General features: G+C 37.2%; 1 protein-coding gene across 4 annotated transcripts in view; it reads right to left on the minus strand.

The window, feature by feature from the left end:
• Positions 1–1,396: 1,396 nt before the first annotated feature.
• The window catches only part of kcnq5b (potassium voltage-gated channel, KQT-like subfamily, member 5b), a 92,911-nt gene continuing 75,330 nt past the window's right edge, over positions 1,397–18,977 (minus strand). The window contains exons 5-15 of one of the 4 annotated variants that reach the window (XM_047803118.1): positions 18,596–18,721; positions 16,128–16,238; positions 15,933–16,028; positions 14,137–14,225; positions 12,735–12,761; positions 11,132–11,182; positions 9,458–9,678; positions 7,907–8,015; positions 5,003–5,134; positions 3,702–3,828; positions 1,397–3,322 (exon numbers count right to left, since the gene is read on the minus strand). In XM_047803118.1, coding sequence (XP_047659074.1) covers positions 2,312–3,322; positions 3,702–3,828; positions 5,003–5,134; positions 7,907–8,015; positions 9,458–9,678; positions 11,132–11,182; positions 12,735–12,761; positions 14,137–14,225; positions 15,933–16,028; positions 16,128–16,238; positions 18,596–18,721 — 2,100 coding nt within the window. In that variant the 3' untranslated portion in view covers positions 1,397–2,311. Of the gene's footprint in view, positions 3,323–3,701; positions 3,829–5,002; positions 5,135–7,906; positions 8,016–9,457; positions 9,679–11,131; positions 11,183–12,734; positions 12,762–13,839; positions 13,935–14,136; positions 14,226–15,932; positions 16,029–16,127; positions 16,239–18,595; positions 18,722–18,977 lie in introns of all 4 variants that reach the window. The other 3 variants (XM_047803117.1, XM_047803119.1, XM_027179258.2) reach the window with 3 other exon arrangements.

An 18,977-nucleotide genomic window follows, 5' to 3' on the forward strand; every position in this document is an offset into this window, starting at 1 on the left:
TTGTTCCCAAAATGGTGTCATTGCTAATGATGTAAATATCCACCTCAGGAAGTCAGAACCGCTAAGTATTTTTTATCAACAATTCTCCAAACATTAATATAAGTAATAATTAGAAGCTCTTAGAAAACACAATAGCATTATAAAGGATAGTAACAAATGAATGTAGTTAGCATGAATATGCTGCAAATCTGCTGGTAGCATTAGCAAGCTTAGCATTAGAAAACTATGGTGAACATGCATAATGCCCTTGTTTTTTGTTTTTCTTTACAGCTGTACAACTGAGAACAAAACAGAAGACAGTGAACCTGTAGAATCTTGAATTGTATGCTTTGCTCAATATTTAATTCATCTTTTTTTATTCAAAACTGTACAGTTTTTAACAGCAAATGTACCCTTTGATATGTCTGGCACTTATTATATCTAAAGAAAAATAGATTTGGCAAAGTAATGTAACATTAAAAAGATGTAAAGACCATTTATATTTTTTAAAGAAAAAAGTTGGCTTGACAAAACCAGATAGTATCTACCAATATAGAATACTATATGTTATAGAATATGTAACACTGTTTGTTCCCATTAGAATAGAACAAATAATGTGGAATTTGTTATAGTTTTTTTTCCACAGCATTACTCTAAGGTTTATAATTTTATTTTATATCCATGGGCTTTTCATAATCAAGGTTGTAGGATTTCTTAGAGGCAAAGTGGGGGAACCAAGTCATTAGAATGATGGTTTGTGTGTGTGTGTGTGTGTGTGTGTGTGTGTGTGTGTGTGTGTGTGTGTGTGAGGCTCAAATCTAAAAAAAATTGCCATGTAAGTAATAAGACAATAAATAGTAATAAATATGAATAAATACTACTGAGGCACACAACAGTATTGTTTGTTTAACATGGATTAATGCACACTGCATTGAAAGACGTTGCATTCCTTAAATCAACAGCACTTAGAAAGCTCATTTGATTCGGAGTTTATTATAGTCCCTCTGCTTACCCTGCGTTCTCATGCAATACATCCAGGACTGCGTTAGTTAAAAAACAACAGCAACATGAAAACATAAATGGCATGAAGAGCCAACAGTGCCTTCATTCTACCTCACTAGAATTTATCATGTTATCGTTTTCCATTGACCCTAGGCTTTATTTATATATATATATATATATATATATATATATATATATATATATATATATATATATATATATATATATATATATTTGGCTTCGTGAGATGTTTTAACTATTTGGATTTGGTCAAAGCTTGGCCCGTTTGTCGTCTTTGTGAAATTTTATTATAAAACCCCTCCCAGAAAAACCTCCACTGGCTTTCCACTGTATCCAAAATCAGAATCCAGTGATGAGTCCCACTTCCTTCTGCTGACTGAAGGGTTGTCACAGATCTATTAGTGAACTTTATTGGTTTTATTCACACATAAACATCCTGAAAATTCCCAGAATCCAGCAACCAATGATGAGTTATTATAAAACTTGACTCTTTATAGCAAATAGTTTCATAACCCTGATGGCTCCTTGGCACTTCCACTGAAGCTACCCCTACTCTCAACACTCCCTTTGGCCTTCAGTGACTTTTTCTCGTGTCTTTCAAATGGCATTGTCAAGACAACTTTCCAGTTTAACATCGCTTTCTGTTTTCTGATATTTCCTTTTAAGCTTGTCAGGGAACTTTTATTTCTGTGGATGTTTTAGTCAAGTGTGAACACAGCAATCGCACTTAGGTGTGGACCAAAATACCCAGTCTGAGACCGAGTGAGTGAAAAGACTGATTTGAGAACACAACTAAACCTTGATATTACCCGTGCACATGAAAGAGCCAATCGATAATACATTCACATATAAAATACATTTCCAGTCTTACCTGTCTCCACATGCATGGTTTTTTTCTTGGGACATAAGAAATGGAATATGACCCAAAAGGAAATTAAGAAAAAATGTAAATTTCACTCTGCTATAATCTAAGCAAAGGAACACAACACAGGAAAGCGCCTTTTCATTATATTGTGGATTTCCCTCCTTAGGCTAACCAGAAAACTCAGTGCTTAATAAAGCACACTCCATGCAATCAAAAATCCTCATGTAAGTTCACTGTATGAAACTTTTTTCTAAATAAATCAGTACTTAACAATATATAAAATTAAATCAAAAAATTAAACAAATTTTAAAAATAAAAATACCCCAAACTCCATTCTTGCCTTTCTGACCTCCCATTTCTGGCTTCTAAAATAAAATATTCAAAAATTAGACAAAGTTTTCATGTTCTTCAAGAAGCCTAATAAGAATTCATCACGTCTGTGGCTTATTGTTTTAGCCGGACATGTGGCATAATGAAAGGCTTTGCACCACCCAATTTGGATGCCATGCTGAGGCTGTCCCTCGTTGCTGTCCCTGTCCTCAAAAGTTCAGAGGAGAAATTGGAATTTGCCGCAGGTTGGGCCAGGAAGCCAAAGCTTGGGGACCGAGTCTGCCCAGAGTTCTCCAGGTCTCCATCTGCTATGAAGAGCTCTGCCTCAGCCCATCCACTTCCTCCCACCTCACTCTCTGAGTCCTGGCTGCTGCTGGCTGACAGGCTGTGATGCCCATCAACCTCTGGAATAAGGTCCTGGACAGAGAAGGACTTTCCTGTGGAAACTGACTGGTCTCCTCTATCTGGCACTGAGGAGGTTGAGAGCTCCACCAGAGGATCCATGTCCATTCCCATGTCTGGGCTCATATGTCTTCTCCAAGAAGCATCCTCTTTGCTGCTGGGTGCCATGTCCTGCTGGGATCTGTTTGAATATGAGGGTGGGAAGCGATCAGAAGGACTGGACTGAGATTGGGTTGATCCATTGTTCACTCTGCCTGACTGAGGCAGCAACAGGGGCAGCTGAAACCGGGCAGACGATGGAGGGGGTGGAGGAGGGCTTGCCAGTTTGGGAAAATGCACCCCTCCAGAGTGTATACTGTTTGGCGTGAAAACAGGTGGGCAATCTGCAGTGGGTGTAGCAAGAGGCTGAAGTGGGCTGAACAGTGAAGCAGAACTGAGCTTGTCGTCTACGGAGGAAGTCCCTGATGAGTTGTTCAAGTTGAAGTTGAACTCGTTGGGAGCCAGGATGAGATGGAAGCCCCGAGGGAAGTTGGAGCTACTCACTTGGCTAAATTGTGAGGGAGACGAGAGATCCTTGGTAAAGACTGGACTTGGGTAGTCTGTCGATTGGGCCAGCTCGAACAGGGGCAGAGAGGACAGACTGAGAGCTGAGGATGTGCCTTTCTGCAGAACCTGCCGGTAGACGTCTAGCAACGAGTCCAACTTTGATTCAATAGACTGGACCTAGAGAGGAGACAGTCAAACACTTAAGCAAATACATGTTGTTGAAGTCAATCACCCCAGTAAATCTACCTGACTATGTATGTCTAAGTATGTTTTTTAGTAAAAAATATATTTAATAATAATTATAAATATATATATATATATATTTGAATTCTAATTTGAAGATTTCTTAAAATTAAAATAATGAAATTATTGAAATAAATAAACATTTTAAGAAATTGTCAAATTACACAAATTACTATACATGTATATATCTGTGTGTGTGTGATTTGGGCTTGTTTAGAACAGTAAAATGAATTAATAAACAACAATAAAATTAATCAAATACAGTTTTGGTAGGCTTGTAATACAATGTTTGATAATGTCAGTAGACATTTACCTGTCTCTCGACTTTACACACCCTTCCCAACATGCTGACATCCTCAAGCAGATCACCATCAGACAGCATCTTCTCCCTCAGCTTCTTATCTACAGGGATCTGCCCCTTCCCCAGGATCTGATCAACCCTAAGACACACAGTGACATGCTGAAATATCGTTCTAGATCACCCATGATAAACCTTTTTATACAGTACAAGACAATGCATGTAGAAAGTGTGGGATAAAACTCTTTATGTAGACTTGTACTGTACATATGTAAGTATGTTAGTTTGTAAATATGCTAGAGTATGCTAGTATGCATATTCATTATGTTATTGATTAAGTATGCATGTTCATTATGTTATTGATTAAGTATGCATGTTCATTATGTTATTGATTAAGTATGCATATTCATTATGTTATTGATTAAGTATACATGTTCATTATGTTATTGATTAAGTATGCATGTTCATTATGTTATTGATTAAGTATGCTAGTATGCATGTTCATTATGTTAGTGATTAAGTATGCATGTTCATTATGTTATTGATTAAGTATGCTAGTATGCATGTTCATTATGTTAGTGATTAAGTATGTTTGTATGCACGTTCATTATGTTATTAAGTATGCTAGTATGCATGTTCATTATGTTACTGATTAAGTATGTTTGTATGCACGTTCATTATGTTATTAAGTATGCTAGTATGCATGTTCATTATGTTACTGATTAAGTATGCATGTTCATTATGTTATTGATTAAGTATGCTAGTATGCATGTTCATTATGTTAGTGATTAAGTATGTTTGTATGCACGTTCATTATGTTATTAAGTATGCTAGTATGCATGTTCATTATGTTAGTGATTAAGTATGTTATTATATATGTTCATTATGTTATTGAGTAAGTATGCTAGTATGCATTTTGATTGTTAGTGTTTAAGTATGCTAGTATGCAAAATCATTATGTTAATGATTAAGTATGTTAGTATGCATGTTCATTATGTTATTAATTAAGTATGCATGTTCATTATGTTATTGATTAAGTATGCATGTTCATTATGTTATTGATTAAGTATGTATGTTCATTATGTTATTGATTAAGTATGTATGTTCATTATGTTATTGATTAAGTATGCTAGTATGCATATTCATTATGTTAGAATTTAAGTATGCTAGTATGCATATTTATTATGAATGTTCATTGCAATGTTATCTTTCAGTATGTTAGTATGTATAAAGTGTCAGTGTGATTCTGTAAAAACAGACAAAACTTTCATATGTGTTGAAAACACACTGCATTTGACTGCTAAAGTGTGACTAACCTCGTCTGTAAACTTTTAATTCGACACAGCATGTCCAGGTGTCCTGCTGAATATTGCTCGATCACGTCCTTGACGTCATATGGACGCAGTGTCTCCTTAAACTTCTTCTTTGCCACAAGGAAATTCATGATCCTGCATGTAAATATGAACATTGAACTTAAATATTTTGTAACATTAAGAATATTTACAAGCAGCGTATGAAAATGTGCAAGCTATATATATATATATATATATATATATACACACACACACACACACACATACAAAAAAGCATATATATATACACACACACAACAAAAGCAAAATAAATATACGCCTGTTGTTATAACAAAAAGAAGAAAAGAAGATTTAAAAATAAATGCAATAAAGGAACTAAAATAAACAACAACAACAACAACAACAACATAAAAAAAACAGCCCGGTGAAAAAAACGGTGAAAATAGAGTTCATTTTTTTTTCTGAAAAAAAACAGACCATCGTTATTACACTTTGAAATTCAAACCACTAGGGGACAGTAATGACCAACGTTTTGGCTGCTGTTTAAATGCACACACACACACACACACACACACACACACACACACACACACACACACACACACACACACACACACACACACACACACACACACACACACACACACACACACACACACACACACACACAACATCTTACAAAGTCACAGTTCAAGGCTCCAAAACACATTAGCACACAATACTTACTGCAGTATGATCACAACACTGTGCTGACTCCCACATGTTAATTAAAGGAGATATACAAAATAACTTCTGGCAGAGTGCTGAAGTCAAGATAACAGAGCGAAACGCTAAAGCATGCTCTCACATTTCCTGAATTGCATTTTCATATTCATTTTATGAGACCTGGCCTTTTGTTCTCAACCGTAGAGCAGAGCTGACAAAATGTGTGTCATAACTGTAGACCTATAGCATGACCCTGAAGCATAGTTATATATGAAGTTAAGAAGTGTACAGGCATGTGAAGACGGTAGTACACCTAAGTATACCATAGCATACCTTAGTATGGGAGTACAGATGTATGCTAATACATGTGTGTAAATAATCAAGACTTCTAGTGCACAATACAAGATTAATAGTAGGTGACAGCACTAAGATTATGGCTAAGATAAATATACGATATGTTATTTAACAAATGTGAAGGGAGGTGAAATATTTCTAATTCAATGGCCCTAATTGATGTAAAAGAGCGAGGGTAAAAGGGCATTTATTATGACTGTGGGGCACCCTGAAACAGAACAGCCCACTGCCAGGAAGTAGCACAGGAAGGCATGTTAGGAATTTTCTATACTGTATGTTATATGTGTTTTAAGAATTGATCCCAGAATGTTAGTTGTAATCTCATTTGGAGTTGCTTTTAGATTAACTGCCCATTAAGATCCAGGAGAAGACTGGGATTAGCGTTTATGGTTTGACTTTCATCATGTCTGGCAGTTGCTCTTTTTTGCACTTTGGGGCTTGACCATGAGTAAGGACTTGCACAGAAGGACAATACATCCTGTGCATACACTTATTGACCCAGACTTCTCGGGTAAGTGTTGAGTTTTCTGATTTGATTTTTGTATGTTTAACTGCTCATGTTTCCCTAAGCTTTTAAGTAACTAAACAACTGCTGTTTTACCAAAGCTGTTCACCAAGTTTAGTTAAAATTACTTACATGTGCAAATAGGCATATTGGCTGCTATGCTGTGGGCAATAATGTGTAACGTATGTATATGTTAAATACTATTCAAGTATGCAAGTAAGCCAATATGCATGTGCTCAGTATGCATGCATGCTAGCATTTAAGCACAAAGGAAGGCCAAGATGAAAGTGTTCAAGTATGCTAGTATGCATGCATGCTAACAAGATGTTGATTTAATATGGCTAGTATTAATTTTGCTAGTATGCTAGTGCTTAAGAAAACGAGATTACTTACTTACAGTACGCCCAATGAATTATGCAAGCACACTAGTATGTGCTGGCTACTATGATTCAAGTATGCAAGTATTCATGATTTCTAACATGCTGCAGTTTAATTGTGCCTTCAAGGTAGAGTATACGTATTTTGTAAGTATGATGGTGTTCAAATATGCTAGTATGTCTAGTACAGTGCTGGTTCAACAGGACTAATCATGTTGGCTACAATGCTAACAATTACGAATACATGGTTCCATGCTTGTTAGCATGCTAGAGTTAGAGTATACTAGTACTTGTTTGCTACTATGATAGTATTCACATTTGCTAGTAAACATGTATGTGTTATAGCTAATATTCATGTTGGCTAGTATGATAGTTCTCAGGTTTGCATATTTTTGAATGCTAATTTTTTAAAATATGTTAGTAGGGTTGAGTATGCATATTTTCTGGTATGAAAGTATTTAGGTATGCTAGTAGGCCAAGATGAAAGTATGCCTGTATGCAGTATGGCTAGTATAACTAGCATTCATGCTTGCTAGTATGCTAGTGTTTAAGCATACCAGTACACGTTTGCAAGTACAGTATGCTAATACAATAGCATGCAATATAATGGTATGCTAGTAGGCGTGTTGGCTAATATTATATGGCTCAAGTAATTGCACCATTATGATTGTGTATATTTCTAGTATGCTAGTGTTGAAGTTTGCAAGTATATTTGTAACTGTACTGTAATCCCTACTTTCCAGGACTAGTGTAGTGTGAACGCGAGGGTATGAGTGAAGGTAAGTCAGTAGATACTGTAGGAGTAAGAGCTAGTGACCAGACAGTTGAGTTTAAATCCTAGATGCCCCACTATTGGGTATTTGTGTCCGTAACCCACCAGTGCTCAGCTCGATGCTCACTTTGTACTTGTGATTCAAGTGAACATGGTGTGAGAGTGTGACAGCGTGATGGTGTGCTGAGGATTACCGGACTGCTCGGATCACGCTCTTCACTGCTGGTAACAAGTCTTCAGCAGAGAACTCACAGTGACAGCCTTTCTCATCGACGCTCTCCTCCGGTACTATATTAGCCTCACCTGCTTGGACACAGATACACACACACACACACACACACACACACACACACACACGTCAGCTTGCTCCTGCTATCAAGTAAGTTAATGTTCTACTCAGTCATCAGTGTCAGTGAGCTCTCTCTAATGTTTTAATTTAAATGGAGAAGAAAAAGTAGGTAGTCTATTAGACTAGAAAACCGTTAATAACAAACAAGCCCTAAAGTGGAAAGTGAATCCTATGAAATACATTGAAACTAAACCAACCACCAATGAGAGACACTGGACTATGCAGGAAAAATGAGATTTAGTACTTTAACAAGGAACAAAAAAAAATCTTCAGGCTGTGCAGTACTTGAGGATTCAAGTATATACTGCCAGACAAAAGAAAAGGAGAAGAGAGCAAGGAGTGTGTGAGTGAGTGTACTGTATTAATGGAGTGCACCTTCAGTTATTTTTATGTGCTTATGTTTTCATAGATTGTACCAATTCTACTGTAAAACAATCCTGATCTACAAATGAAATTAGGGTTGGACAGTAGAAAAACAACACACACACACAGATGCTGCATGCTCATCGCAGCCTTGAGTCGCTCTCGCCGTTGACAGGGTTGCTGACCTTCAGATTGTATTTCAGCAGATGTAGAAGTTTGATGCTTTTAAAAACACTGGAAGAGATTGCAGCCTAGAATACATGTGTGTGAGTCTGTGTGCGCGCACATGTGTGTGTGTGTGTGTTCTGGCTTTGGATGTTGGACAAAACCAGTGTATTCGCACAGCCAAAGAGAAGATACAGGATCTGCAGCGTCAGCCCATAGAGGAAGGGATAACAGGGAAGGGAGAAGGAGGTGGACTGTGAGAACTAAAACCCAATTTCAGCAGACAACTGAGGACCATCTGCTCCTTAAAGACACACCGCTCAAGAAAATATTAGCCATCATTTGTGTTAGGTGTTAAGACGGTGCTTCAGTGTTGATATTTAAGCTTAGATTTTATCAGTGTTAGAATAACCGTGACCATAATCATGTTTGCAATAGTTTTATACTACAGTCATGTTGACTTATGGATTAAGGTGTTAAATAAATAAGGGAAAATAAGGCATGTGACGGGGTGTGATGAGGCACAATGCTCATGGAGTGCAGTTGCCCCTGCTGTGCATTAGTTTATTATTTTTGTACATTTTTGTGGATTCTGTTTAGAACACAGCAAAAGTTAACTGTTAACGTGTTTACTACATTTATGGTATGTAATTGTTGATATTAACACCTTTATAAGCTGACAATATCAACAATTACATACCATAAGTGTAGTAAACACTTAAAAAACAGTAACTAATCAATTAACTGTTTTTTCCTGTTCTAGTTGTAATAAGCAACAAAGCTTCTGAGTTGATTGTCAGTTTTCTGAAAAAATACAATGTTCAGTTCATTCTTTCACAACAGGATTTTTTACTTTTTATTTTCTCACCGTCTGTGGTAGAGCGAGATTGGCTCTTGAGACGGAGAGAGGGTCTGAAGCGAGTGCGGTCGTTGAAGCTCCAGCTCTTTTGCACTTTAACTGGACTGGAGCTATCTGCGTTAATCTCAGAGCCTGGAGAACGCCGGTCTGTGATGGATGTCTGTCTGCTCTTAATGCTCTGACCACGAGGACTTGCCATCCTTACGCGGTCTTTAAAGCTCAGCTTCTGACTGAGAGATGAAATAAAAAGACATGTTAAGAACAAGAAGTTAACAGCGCATTCAAGATGCTGACTTTAAGATGCTGTAACATCATCATTGTACACTGTGGGACTTCATGTTGCTTTCAAGCTGCACGCAAACTCCTTCACTGATATTGTATTCATTTTTAGACACCATTTTCCTTTATAAATAATATTAATATTATTATAATATATAATATTAAATTAATAAAAGATTCTGACTGAAAGGCTTAAACATTTGCATGTTCTTGCTCAAGATCTAATCTAAAAAATAAAGACTCGATGTTTCTATACATATACATATATGTTTCACTGTATGAGACAAGTGTTTGTCCTCTAGCATGTGCAGCAACTTGTAAATGTTAGTGTTTTTCTGGTTAGCCGTCTACTCTGCTCCAACCATAGCTGAGGTTAGAGTGTTAAACCACACGTCTTTGCATTACTCAACTCATGAGAAATTAGGATTCATTTTAAAGTTACATTCAGGTTAAATTCTTAAAAAATTAATTTCTATAAAGTTGATACAAATCTTCCTGTTTGAAAAATCCTACAAAATCTTCAAAAAGGTTATGGAACAAGGACAAAATAACGATGACACCAGGCATAGCAATAACAGGAAGTAACTAGTAAATAATAGTAATAGCACTCATTACAACCACACAAGCCAGATTGGTAAAAAAAAAATCCACTATATTACATAACACTAGCATGTATAAGAGATTATTATGACTGGGAGCATTAGCATGCATTGTCTGAGAGCAAAAGGTAATTTTTCATTTGCAAGCAAAGTTCTTTCAACTAAATCTGTTAAAAGCAGCAGCTCGTGGCCATAGACTTTGGTGGGAAAAGACATTAGGCATTAAACAGTGATGTAGTCTCATTAGGCTCAGAAACAGTGACAAAGCTTCAGAATTAATTGAGAGGCTTGCACATAAAAAGGCCTAAAAGCCAGCAACAACAAAAGCCAAAAAAAAACAATACAATTTCTCTAGATGATCACTTCAAAGCCAAATTAACTACTTAGCTAGCTAGATAATTGCTAACCTCAGCATCAGACGTCATGTTCACTAAACTTTAGCTGAATTTCTGATGCATGTAGCACACAAAATTGGAAAAACACCAAGAGTTTCAGAGTCGTGATTGGTTGGATTCTACAGTCTTTCCAGGACACGCGTGTCAAGAAGGAAGCCAACTATCCAGACTATATGGGGCACATATTTGAAAAGCGTATGTCTCAATCCCACCTGCTCCTATGGACAAGCCACCACTGCACATTCTAGTACTAGACTGTGGAGATAAACGCACAGCACACAGATGCCACCTCCTTTCTAATGGGATCTAAAAAACAAAATCTATATCCCATGTTTTCCCAGTTGTCCATGCACTTTAGAATCAGTTTAGCATTCCAGAAGTTAGCAGAGCATGATGCATGGCACATATACCTCCTCAAACTGAGTTTCCTTCGAAGTCCACTCTTATCCCTAAAACCCTTACTAGGATCAAGGAAGAGATACAGGCAAAATGTCAAGTTACTTCAATTGCTGTCCCTCAGCGGGTGACTGATTTTATTTTGTAACCCATGTGCTAGTCAGTAAAGCTATGCTATTGCCACTCCAACAACACATGGGTACATTTCTGATGACCAGTGAGTCAACAGGCTATAGTCCTTGGCCTCATTAGGAGCAATAAACACTTTTAAAAACCAGATTACTCTGATGAAGGACCCTCGATCCTGCACCTCGTTTACATCTTTGATATGGCATTTCACACAAAGGCCAGATGGGGATAAAAAAATGATCAGGTTTATTCACAGCTCTGAACCTCTGATATATGATAAATGATATTATTTGCCTTGGCTTGGCTATTATGATTTTTTTCCCCATTTGGCCAAAGGCCATTATTCTCTCTGTGATTCTTAGAAATCATGAGCTAATTAGAATGGAAAATCATGCAGCTGCCTGTAGGATGTCAATTTTAGCTGTTCGACAGCGGCATACATTAGCCTAATAACCGTAGTGTGGTAGCGTTAGTGTCATCCTCGAGCCCGTATTTTCTCTCTTTAACTCAAAACAATGTCTCCGATGGAGCACATTTCACACATATGTGACAAACACAACACTAAGGCCTTGCAATTAGTTTACAATCATGGACGGACGGACACACACACACACAAACGCACACGCACACGCACGCACACACACACACACACACACACACACACACACACACACACACACACACACACACACACACACACACTTAGCATTTACAACACATTTGCATCTAGGCAACATAATTAGAGCTCTGCAGACCTGGTGTGTTTCAATTATAATAATCACGTTTTTCTTAAAGATACGTCAGAAAATCTGTCATTCACAAGATTTCTGTGGAACATTTCTGATAAGTTTCATCATTTCAGGCTTCGATTTACGTCAGTGAACAGCTTAAAGGTGCAGTTTGTTATGTATAAAGGAGTTCTTAAAGTACCAGGAGAAGGGTTGGGATCACTCTGGGGCTGAGTCTCAATCAACTACTGTATCTAGTTCACTACAGTAGGTCATAAATCAGTATATTGTGTACACAAGTTCAGGCACTGGTAAGAACTCTGACACACTGTGATACAGATGTGTTTTAAGCAGGATCATAGTCTAGCTAGGGGATAAATAGGGGATAAAGTGCACTTTTTCCAGCTGAGAAATATCAGAAAATTTGACATTGTTCCTGGCAGTTAAAACATATTGAGCATCGCTGCTCCCTGGTTTTTGGGATATATCATATATTTTTTAGGTAGAGAAAGCTCCAGTGCAACATTTTGCCAGACAAATAGTCGTTAAATCGGCCGACTCCTTGATAGGCACCCTGACTAGTGAGCTAGGGAGAGGATTGAGACGCAGCCTGATTAACTACAATTCAATTTATAAGCATGAGAAGACTCTAGAATTACAAATTACAAACTGCTCCTTTAAGATGTCCCGGACTCGTTTTCTTTTATATAGTCTAGTGCAGATGGATTAAATTTGAAGACAGAAAAAAAATGATACTAACTTTGTCGAAGTCTCTGCTTGATCCTTCCTTTAGTTTGAGTGGAAGAGTGATATGAGAAGGAAGAAGATCACATGAGTACCAGATGCCACAGTCATGTACTGTATTGATAGGACATTGAACTAAATAAGAAGTTTAAGGATGAACAGCTGAATGAATTGAGGTGTGCATGAAGGTGCATTAGAGTCGAAGGAGAGAAAAGCCATTCATTATAGCAGACATGCATGCATTCAAAGATGCCAAGGTAGAGCAAGCAAACATACGAAGCACAGGAGTGTGAGGTTTACAATGACTACAACAATATTGTGTGTAAAAAAGTTAATAAATAATAATCAATCTGCTGTATTTCTGTGGCTCAATTATTGATGATCAATTATTGATAATGATCAATTATTCATTGTTTATTTATTTCCCCCCTTTTCTTTCTTTTTTTTAATCTACATTTTATGACACGGACAGTCAAAAAGCATTTCAACTAAATGTACAATTTATGGATGTGACAATCTGAAAAAATGTGAAAAAAAAAAAGGATTGAAAAAATTTAATGAATGAATAAATAAATAAATAATTTGAATTCCTATTTCATTGTGTATTCCCGCTTTTCCTATTTTTAATCTGAAATAAAAAAATTAACAAAGGCAACTTTTTCTTTCATTCATTTTATGCACCTTAAGGACTAACACTTAATGTAATTGTACCCTGTGTAATGTCTATCTATCTATCTATCTATCTATCTATCTATCTATCTATCTATCTATCTATCTATCTATCTATCTATCTATCTATCTATCTATCTATCTATCTATCTATCTATAACAATGTACCTACATCTTAAATCAAAGGTAATGTGTGTGTGTGTGTGTGTGTGTGTGTGTGTGTGTGTGTGTGTGTGTGTGTGTGTGTGTGTGTGTGTGTGTGTGTGTGTGTTTGTGTGTGCTAGATTGAAAAGGGCAGGCACACAGCAAGACAGAGTTGAAAAGAAAACAAAAACCTACAAAAAAATTGTACATATTCAGAGATAAAAAGAAAAATGAAATCAACAGGAACAGCGGCAGGTGAAATATGAAATGTTAAGGAGAACGAGCAACGTCTAGTGGTTTATACCTACTTTGTAGGACTGCAGGTATGCAATGCCTTTAAATGTGGCTTCCAGGTAGCGATGGAAACCGAGTTCTCATCAGCCGCATAGCTACGCCACACACACTGCATGCAGAAAACACACACACACACACATACACATACACAGAAAACAACGAGGAAAGGATGAGGAAATAAATGAAAGAAAAAAGAGAAAGAAGGCCAAAGGTGAGGGAAGGAAGGGGATAAAAAAAAAGAAAAACACGAATATTGATTAGTAAAAAGTATTGTTAAGGGTTTTTTTTTCAGAGCAGGCATCTATACATGCCTAAGCACAGGGACGGTGGATTCATAGTGACGCCACGTGGCCTCGAGGTACACACGGCTATCATCGGTGGAGTAGTAACGCCACGCTGCCTGATAGAGGACCATGAGGAGAGATGAGCTGGTTTTGCTCTCACATGCTCCTGCTTTCCATCACACTGTCCTCATTTATACAGTTTTTAATTCTCTTATACCACAACAAGTCATCAATAACACACGAGCATTTACGAAGCAATGACACATCTTACGTTTACAGTTATATTTCTTATGGAAAGGCTGTAAATTAACGAGAGAGCAGAGTGTAATCTAGTGCACATTTAGTCACAAATACCTGCACACAGATTCCTGAATATTTAAAACTTTATGGAAAAACAATTACTAGTCAAAAACTAGTCAACAATCAGGACTAGAGTTTGGATTTGTCTGAACTTTTCTGCACAATACTGAAATCCTCAACTAAATATATAGAATGTTTTTTTTTAAAATGTCTTTTAATTAAATTATTCATTCTTAATGATCAGTTATTATTTGTTTATTATTATTTTTTAAATAATTATTAATATTTTTTTTAGCAAAATATACATTTTTATTAAATGTTTAAACTTTTGTATTCCATTTTCAATCTAATTTTTTGCAACACAGTCAAAAATGATTATTATATTATATTATCATTAAAAAACTGAATTTCGTATGATTTATGGATGTGCATGTGACAAAAAGATTTGAATATATTTAAAAATAGAGAGTATAAATCTTTACATCATTTTACATCAGATTTTACATAATCTTTTAATAATATTTATAATAATATTTTAAGGTGCATCCATGCTTTCCCTGTTTTTATTCTGAGACGACAAATGAAAAGACTTTCTTTTTATTTTTGTTTTGTCTGAGTGGATATTTCATATACGTAGCTGGCACGTGAGCTGCATAACAAAACATTTGCAATGACACGTCGTACATTTACGGTTACATTTCTTATGGAAAGTCTGTGAAAGCTGTGTAGCTTCTGTCATTACTTTAGTCTTTTTAATACGATAAAAATAAAGCTTGAATAACGCAGCGCGGCTTTCGGCTGTTTCGTTCATACATGGTCTTGACCTTGTTTCTAAACAGGTCAGGAGAAAGTGTTCATCGATTATTCTTTTCAAAACAGCCTTTAGAAATAAAAGCCTTTGGTCACTGACTTCAGTTCTGGATATAAATTTTAAATGTATTAATTTTTTTATGACTTTATTCAGCATGAAACATTTCTACAAGTAGATACACTAGGTGTTTCAAAGAAGACATCGATGGCTATATTTATTGACTGACAGCTAATCTAAGGTTACGAGCGATGCATTAACATGCTTATTTTATCATGTGTATAACCTTAGACAAGCTATTAATCACTAAATATAGCCATTGAAGACTTCTTTTTGTTTACGGTCACATGACAATACCAGTAGAGATTGCATTCATACTACACGCATATACTGAACAACAAGTACTGAATCGAACGAGTAGAGATTTCGGACCCGTTATCTCAGATTTTTATTGACAACGCTCACTGATAGTTCTCTGTGTGCTCAGGTTGTCTGTTACACTCTATAGACACAAAACACTGATTAATTAAAGATAATAAATAATAATCCTAATCGTAAAACTAATCAAAAATGCCCCTAAAATGCTTACTACTAAATATATGATTCTTTCCAGTACTAAAAACAGTCCCAACCATCCTGTATAAAGTGATATCGATGCACATTTCAAAATGATCTCAATGATTTAAAACCTTATTATTCGAGCTGGATTTTCTACCTGGATAAGGCAAGCTGCAGGATTCCTTCTCTTCTCAAAGTGCTTCTGTCTGTGCTGCTCCTGGACTTTAAGGGCGAAACCAGAACCCAGGATCCCCTGCAAGGTGGATTCAAGATATAAATACACTGATATCAGATGATGATAGGGGTCATGATTGTGAGTCAGAGTGCCGCGTGTCGTGGGTTTAATTCTCACCGCAGGCAGAGCGAAGAAGGAGATGCCGAGGAGCGCAAAGCCGGAGGACAGCAAGCGGCCCGTCCACGTCTTGGGAGTCTTATCTCCGTAGCCTATTGTGGTCAGAGTAATCTATACAACATAAGAAGACAGATATCAGCGAGCTCATTCCCTTAATACTGACTCTTAAGTTTTTAGTGCCATAATTAAACAATTGGACCCTTGCTGCTTGTTTGAATACTAATCTACCCCTGTCGCTTTCTCGCACCTTTCCTCACGACCCTCTTTCTCTCTCTCCACCTCTCAATCTCTGATTTTCTTCCTGTCTAAACACAAAAAAGGATTCCTATTGATCGAGAATCTTCTCCCTTATTGTGACGTGCGACCTGTCGATTCTCTTCAGTCTCGCTCCCATCATCGGCGGTCATGCGCTGCCACAGCGACGAAGAGAAAAAAAAAAAGTCATTTTACTTCATGATGATGACTTGGTTTGGAACACAGACACAGCCAGAGTAAAGAACATCTGTTACCTGAGCCTCATTTAACAAACAAGACAGAATGAATGGGGCTGAAATGATTATTCAGATACGAGGAGTCTCTTATCCATCAAAGTAGATTGGGCAGAAACATTTCTATAATGTAAAGTAGAACACAATCAGAACAGACACAGTTAAGGGCCTTATGTTTTCTCCTTGTAGTGCTAGTAGTGCTGGTGTGGGTGCAGGTTTTCAGTCCAATCAACTGTTTAATCAGTTCATTTTGGCTTCCAGTAGACTCAGGTGTGGCTTTTGTTTGGTTGGAACGAAAACCTTAAATGTGCCCTTCCACACAAAACCGTTTTTACTTGTATTTTTTGATATGTGTTAGGTCCATATGTGTTTGTGTTGTGAAAATGAACTGCTACCTCTCCTGTCAGCTCTAGCCACTGAAAAGAAATAATCGGAGAAATCAGGTCAATTAGAAAAGCTGCTCAGAGTGACTTGGAAATGATCGAGCTCATAACTATTCACAAGCTCTCCCACCTGAGACCTTGTTGCTCAGTGAGTTTCCTATACAGCAAGGATGGCTGAATGTCAATATACCTGAAGAAGCCATTCTGCTGCAATTCCAGGTGATTGTATGGGTGAATGAATAGTCATGCTCTCATATCCTAGCGGTTAGCCAATCAGAGCCAAGCAGCATAGCTCATTGAATATTAATGAGAACTGGTGCAAATCGAGCTGAGTCTTCCTGCAGACTTTCTATACCACACTAGATTGGCTTGAAACAAGGTAACCAAGGCATTTTTTCCACAAAAAATGCTACAGAGTCCAAGGTAAACTTCAGACATTACCACAAAAGTAATGAAATACATGTGGCAGGGCATCTTTAACCCACACAAACCCTTTCCAGATAACATTGGACACTACATGCCTAGTTTCCTGCTCACTAGCTTTATCCTCTCTGCTTCTGCATCCTCTTAATAATCCAGACAATATGTGTTTATGAACTTCTGAGATGTTTTCATCCATTTCTCACAGCCGTACTTGTTTATTTTCATATTCCAGGGGACTTAAGGCACAAGGCAGGAGACACTTTGGACAAGGTGCCAACCATATCACGGGACACAATCTCACACACACTCATACACACATTCACACACTATGGAGAATTTAGAGATACTAGTCAATTTATTTCAAATTCAATTCAATTCAATTCAAATGTATTTGTTTAGCCAATTTAACAATGGACATTGTCTCAAAGCAGCTTTACAGAACATAAGAAATATTGCAAAGAGTACAAAGAGGTAAACATTATACAAATATTTATACAAAGAGTCGAGATTAGTATTAGACTTGGACTTATATTTAAATGTGTTTGTATTTATCCCCAATGATCAAGTCTGAGGTGACTGAGACGACTGTGCTAAGTGAAAAACTCCCTTAGATGCAAGAGGAAGAAGCTTTGAGAGGAACCAGACTCAAAAAGGAACCTCATCCTCAACTGGAGGTTGTGGTTATAAACTGTTATAAACACCGGACAGTGTTATTACGAGATAACAGACTATAACGCAGATCATGTACTTGGGGTGGAAAGTGGAGAACCTGGAGGAAATCCCTGAAGCAAAGCAATGTCAAACACAGTGTGGTGGTGGGAATCAAACCCCCAGCTCAGGAGGTTCAAGGCAGGCATATTAACCACAAATGCACTAAGCACTCGTGCAAATATCCAGAACACATGGCATTTCCGCTGCTCTGCTGCTCAGTTGTTCACATCTTGCAGGTTGATTCCTGATTTGATTCACAGGTTGATTCACATCTTGCCGGTGTGAATCAGCTGATTCCTGATTCAATTGACTTTCTCGTTCCGAATGATAAATAAATCCAAGACCACCTTGCGCAGGTTTCTGCTCCACAGCTAAGAACGATCGTTATGTTCTCACCTGCTCGACCGAACCGGGACGAAGATGTAAACTTAGAAGTGCTCTCATAAAAGCAGGCATAACTCACCGTGCCCCACCAGAGCGCATCAGCGTACGTAGAAAATTCCTTATTCAAGTCCTTCTCTACAAGGTAGACGAGGAATGAGGCGAAGATCAGCACCAGAAATCCGATGTACCAGGCAGTTACGAGCTCCTAGAAAACAGCAAGAAAGAGAAACTCTTTATTTTACACGGTTGTAGCAAGGCTTAGTGTCACATTACATGTTACAAGTTTAATGTCAAGTCACTGAATAAAAAAAATCAGTTTTGTAGATCAGCAGCTCCAGCTTAAAAATGATTTGATGACTTAAAAATGATTATTTATCATTAATTTTCTGAAAATCTAACACATCTGTATACAAGATGAAAGAAAGCAGAAAGAAAAAAACCTGTTTCCAAATGATGTGTAT

This window comes from Tachysurus fulvidraco, chromosome 18 (genome assembly GCF_022655615.1).
Source record: "Tachysurus fulvidraco isolate hzauxx_2018 chromosome 18, HZAU_PFXX_2.0, whole genome shotgun sequence".
Taxonomy (NCBI): domain Eukaryota; kingdom Metazoa; phylum Chordata; class Actinopteri; order Siluriformes; family Bagridae; genus Tachysurus; species Tachysurus fulvidraco.